Source organism: Galeopterus variegatus, unplaced genomic scaffold, assembly GCF_000696425.1.
Source record: "Galeopterus variegatus unplaced genomic scaffold, G_variegatus-3.0.2 Scaffold6238, whole genome shotgun sequence".
Classification (NCBI taxonomy): Eukaryota; Metazoa; Chordata; class Mammalia; order Dermoptera; family Cynocephalidae; genus Galeopterus; species Galeopterus variegatus.
The window spans coordinates 102,856-108,787 of record NW_007732349.1 but is presented as its reverse complement, the minus strand read 5'-3'; the positions used below and the strand labels follow the sequence as shown (position 1 = coordinate 108,787).

Below are 5,932 nucleotides of genomic sequence, written 5' to 3'. Positions count from 1 at the left end.
AAAAAAAAAAAAAAAAAAAAAAACAGGAAAAATATTTGTATATATATTGAGTTCATCAATATTATATTTCAGATTATTTAATTAAACACAAAAATTACATATACACACATATATACATGTCAGCTCCAAAACAAGTGTCATGCCAAATGGAGAAACACTTGCAGCATTCCCACGAAAGTCAGGAACAAACGGAGGTTGCTAACCAACATGACTGCTGTTGTACATCATTAACACAATCCAATAAAAGAAATGTTAAAAGTATAAAGATGGGTAGGAGGAGGTAAAATTATCATTATCTGCAAACATTATGGTTGTATTCTTCACAACACAAAGCAGTCAACCAAAAAAAAAAAGCTACACATAATAAAGAAATTAAGTAGCAAGATTAAGACTTTGTTTATTTGGAAATAAATTTCAGATACATAGATAATAATCATACAGGAGACAGTTGAAGAAAAGACCCAAACAAAAATAAACCCAAAAAGATATTGAAGAGTGAACATCACAAGAAATATGTGAGACATAAATGCAGAACACTTGGACACACCACTGAGGGGCACAGAAGCAGACTTGAACAAATGGAAAGTCATACCATGCTTTTGGATAAGAAAACTCTACTTCATAAACATGTAAATTCTCACTAAATTAATTTTTAAATTTCATGATTCCAAAATCCACATGGAAAAATAAACAAAAAGGAATAGGTGGGGAAACTCTGAAAAAGAAGAGTAATAAAGAGTAACTACCAGATAATAAAACATATTATAGAGAATTAATAATTAAAACAGTGTGGTTCTAGTACATGTACAGAAACCCATGCAGAAGTATGTAAGACTTAGAAAGAGACCGTTCCCCACAACCCCCAACAAAGGGATTTAGTCCATGATAAAGATGGAATCGCCTCTCCCACTGAGGAAAACACAGACTATGCTTAATACATGGCATCTCTAGTGAGTAGATGTCTGGGAAAGAAGCTGCATCTGCACCTAATTCCCTACAGCAGGGGAAGAGAGTTTAAGTTTCTGAGCAGCCCAAATGAAAAGACCTATGGTTACAGACATTTTGGGTCATTCTGTGGTGAAATCCACAGCCAACAAGCCTTACCATCTAACCCACATACAATAAGCTTTTTAGGGCCCCCATCTTGAATATGAATTGTGGATTCCCTCTGGGAGGTGGAGAGGCAGGGATTCCTGTTTTTATTTAGCAGTGTGGAACAATGTATATGAATTGTTTAGTACAAAATAAAAATTATATTATAAAAAGAAATTAATTGCTGGGGACAAGCACACACGCAGAAGGATCGAATAGGAGGCTACTGTAGTGCTCAAGGTGACAGGTGCTGGTAGCTGGGGCCAGACGGCATCAAGACAGATAAAGAAAAGTGGGCAGGCTAAGGGTACGTTCTGGACACAGTGTCCATGATTACTGCTCATTGAGAACGTGGGAGGTGGTGAATAAAAGACAGGAATCAAAGACTACAAGGAAAGTGTCTGAGCAATTATACAGACGGTGATGGCACTTAGGAAAACGATAAGAAAGGGGTGGTGGGATGGGTTAGGAAGGGGGAGAAGAGTGGGCGGTAAAGGTTTCCATTACAGACACATTAAGCTTGAGCTGTCTATTAGTCATTCAAAAACTGATGTCAAAAGAACAGTTTATACATGAATCCAAAGGGAGAGGAGGTGGTCAGGGCTAGAAATAATCATTCGGGATTCAAGACATATAGATGTGTTTATATCTGTGCCACGCTGTAATTTTATTTAGGGAGAGAGTATAAATAGAAAAGTACTTTTATGGTACTATATTCGTTTACAACTCATCTCTCTGCAGTTTGACAAATCTTTTTATATATTAATCAATGTGTGTTTTATATCTTTCATTAGAGTGTCAATTACCGGAAACCTGTTAAGTTGTGTTCTGCTTCCTAAGGATTTTTAAATAAATGATAAATAAACGACATTTTCCCAACCTTGATCTGACAATTAGCTGTTCCTATTTAAAAGGTATAGAAATATCGTAGGATAGATGGATATCCCTTGAATAAGGTTTTTTTTTCTGGTCAAAATCATGCAGCGTATAGAATTTAGTCCCAAAGGACAGAACAGGTGACATTCTGCACACTGCCTCCCACCCTGTTGAAGCACGTGCCCCCGATCCATTCACCTGCAGAAGCTCAGCGTGTAAGAGAAGTGTGTAGGCAGCTTCTGTGTAGTTCTCACAGTCTCGGTGCAAATCTCGGAGCTTGTACAAATATCTGGTAAGAAGCAGAGAAAGGAGGCATTCTGTGGCTCGGGAGTTGATCTAGAATTCAGCTCGTTCCACAACCAGAACCCAGCCTGCTTCCTGGCCTATCCCCACCCACCGCTGTGCAGGAAACTTCTTTTCTCTTGGGCAAAGGAGTAGCTTACTTCCTGTTTGTTTAATCCAGTGCTGCTTCTGGCCTCTGACTTCTCTACTGCATCTCTTCTACTTTCCACTCTTCCTTTAAGGCAGTGGTGCTTAATTATTATTTTTTTTAAAGTCTCGGACCCTTTGGGAAGATAATGAAAACTATGGCATCTCTTCCCAACAACATGCCTATAGTTTACGTACAAGTCAGTTTCATGTTTAGGGATTCACGGACCCCAGACTAAGACTCCTTGGTAGGTGGTCACATCCTGCCCCTGGGCAGCCTCTCCTGACTACCCTGGCCAGAAGTCTCCTGGCCCTCCCTGAACCCCAACATGACCCTACGTAGGCACCTCCTCCTATTGCCCTTACTGGTGCATCTGTCTAAAGAGTCCCTCCTTGTGGGGCAGATGGGGCATCTCATGTACCTGTAGGTGACTCTCAAAGCAGCGAGCATGGTGTCGGGCACAGTAGTTGTTCAAGGAATAAGTCACAAAGCTGTGACATAACTAGCAAAAACAGGACATTTCCTTCATCTTACCTTATGTATATGTCCTCTCTTTTCTTTTCTTTATAAAAATTCTGCCAAAAAAGAGATCATAAAATATCAGTGTAAATCCAGGGCTATCGACGAGCTGGCCACAAAAATGGCCAAACCACTATAGTTGCTTTTCAACAGTGTCACTTTTCCAGAGAGTTTACCGTTTCCCTTTAACAAATACCCCCATAAGAAAAGGAAGCGATAGATTATTTTAAAAAGTTAAGTTGAAGAATTTTTTTAAGGACCATGCTTCTAAGGGAACAGATACCTAGCTCATGTACTCAAGTCACTGGGTACACCGTTTTCTCAGGAAGCAGACAGGCTGTGGGTTCTTAGTTTATATGAGGCAGAGGTGTGGACGGCACCCTAAGCCTCTGAGGTGTGTGTCCCCAGTTAACACGTCTTGGGAAAGGCAGGACCAAAGAGTCTGATCCCCGTGAGGATGTCACATACTAACCCCCTACTCATGGTACAGTGCTTCTGAAGGATACTCATCTATGTCCTCTAATTCCAACAACGAAGCAATCACATAAGACAGAAACAGGTGGAGAGTGGCCTTCAGGAAAAGAGCTGAATCGAGAGCTTATGTTGGATTTTCCATCCCCGTTTCCAAATTTATTCTCAAGATCTGAGGCTGCTGGAGTCAAAGCTGAGTCAGCTGGTCCAATTAGACTGAACAGGACACAGACTGCATAAAGGTGACCCAGGCATCCTCGTGTCGGTGAGATCTCCCTAGAGCTGAGCTGTGGGGTGCAGGGGTGGCCTGGCCATGCCCTCCCGCCCTCGCAGGGGCCGGCACATACCAGCACGTTCACGGTGCAGCTCATGCGGTTCTCCTTGCTCTCGTCATGCATGACGATGGTTCTGTAGTCCAGCAGATTCTCCAAGAGGCTGCTCACCAGCAGGGCGAACACTTCCCCGGAGCTGGACAGGTATTTATGTTTCCGGCAATGTTCTAGGAGCCTGGGGTAGAGGGGAGGTAGAGACACATGCTTACGTTCCTTGTGGCCATTTCAGTCCAGCACCCTTGGTGAGCACGAACCAAGGGCCCAGCAGCAGGTGGTGCAAGATGAGATGGCACAGATGTCAGTTAAGCCAGCACATGCCTTTGTAGAATACCCTCCTGTCTTGGTACCTTCACTTACGCAGTGCCTCTGTGTGTACGAATGTTCTACATTTTCTGAAGGGCTTTGTTCAAGTCCCACCACCACCTCGAATTCCAGCCCGCACTGACCTTATCTGAACACCTGCTTTATTTTTTTCCAGTCAGTGTCACAGAATTGAGAACCTCTGCCCAGAAGGTTGCTATATACTATCTGATGTCTCTAATCAACTTGTGTTAGACCATCTTCCCTACGTTTTTATTCTCCCTAAGGCCTGGCACTCAGGGCATCCCATGGGCATTCTGGAAAGCCTCAGATTAATGTCCAGCCTAGAGGAGCCTAGTACACATCCAGAATTGTGGCTCATCACATAAAAGTGTTATTTTCAAATAAAAATGCAGAGTTGTAAATAAGCAAATGGAGGCTAAACTTTTGGTCTAAATCCTCTCTCTTTGGACCCATATAGAGCAAAGTTCAGGGGCTAATTAGATTAGGCAATTAAAAGAAAACTTGGGAAAAGGGAGAAAAAAAGAGAAAGAAATGGATCCGAAAAATTAGTCCAGACTTCAGGACTGCTCTTGGGTACTGGAGATTTGTGTGGTCACATTCTTCTGAGTTAGCGGCCCAGGAAGAACCAAGAAAACAAACTAAGATCTTCATGTAAAAAATCAGCTATAGAATTTTTAAAAAAATGAGTAGTAGTTTATCATGTTTGAATATCATATGTGTGTGTATCTGTGCATAACTTCTCCATTTAATTCCACATGAGATCAGAATTGCTAAAGTGATAAACTGGGAGGTTTGAAGCCCAAACAGACAGATCTAATGGAAACAGGATAAAAAGGTCACCAAAAGGTCTTATTATCATTAAAAATAAAATAAGAAAGACTTCTAGTTCTTTAAAATACAGACTGTTCCTCAATTCAAGTTGATTTCTGAGTCTTCAGAGTGCTGGTTCCTTAGGGAATCTTGAAAAAAAAAGAAAGAAAAAAGTGGGGAGTCTCTGTCCCTAACTAGTTTTATCTAGTCTATAAAACTCCCACAAAACAGCTAATACAAAATGACCTAGGCTAGTACTCACTAGGGGACAAAGCGGGTCAATATTATAAAAGTTCAGAGAAATCAACAGTCAAGAGTAGTTCCAGTCCTGAATGACGGGAAGATTTGTAAGCAATGATAACAGTAACACCCAGCAGTACTAGAGCAGTCGACAGTTATTAAGCATGAACTCTGCAACAGACACTGTGTGAGCAGGTCTTCTCACTTAATCCCAGCGACAACACCAAAAAGTAGATACTATGTTTTCATATGGAAAAAAAGGAGGTGTCAGATAGGTTGAAGAACTTGTCCAGAGTCAGACTCCTAGTATGTGGTAAAAACAGGATCTGAAGCTCAGTCTCTAACTCCAGCATGCAACTGTTTGCAACCACTCCTAATCTTTTCATACTGTTCTTCCACATGTACAAAGGAGACTGAAGAGGGCAGGAGGAGGATGGGTGAGTGCCTGTGGAGGTGGAGATGGGGGTCGGGGCAGGGGGGTAGCACAGAGCAAGAAATGGACAAGTTGAGTCGGGTAGAGGGACAGGGCAGCGAGAAGACCAACCTGGCTGAAGATAGAACTGCCTTTTCTTAGAGGTCCTTTATAGGGCATAAGGTACTTTTACATACAAAGTGGACCCTGAATTACTTTTTGCTTTAATTTGTTGCTTTGAAGCCAAAATTAGAGGTGCTAACACTTGTGCTGAGGTTCAGAAATTCAGGCCTTGGGCAAAATGCAGTGCTCTGCACATTTCCTTCTGTCCTCCGTCTGCTCGGTTCTCTGGGCTGGGTTGGCCAGGAGAACAAGGACATGTGCCTTGCATTGTTGGAAATAAATTGTAATGTAATGAGGGGGGGG

At 42.0% G+C, this 5,932-nt stretch overlaps 1 protein-coding gene across 1 annotated transcript in view; it reads right to left on the bottom strand.

Moving 5' to 3' along the window:
• LOC103606041 (dedicator of cytokinesis protein 5) overlaps window positions 1–5,932 on the bottom strand; it is a gene marked incomplete at its 3' end in the record, with an annotated part of 132,284 nt that overhangs the window by 25,373 nt on the left and 100,979 nt on the right. The window contains exons 33-35 of the mRNA XM_008590639.1: window positions 3,736–3,895; window positions 2,933–2,973; window positions 2,167–2,257 (exon numbers count right to left, since the gene is read on the bottom strand). Of these exons, the coding sequence (XP_008588861.1) occupies window positions 2,167–2,257; window positions 2,933–2,973; window positions 3,736–3,895 (292 nt within the window). The remainder of the gene's footprint in view (window positions 1–2,166; window positions 2,258–2,932; window positions 2,974–3,735; window positions 3,896–5,932) is intronic.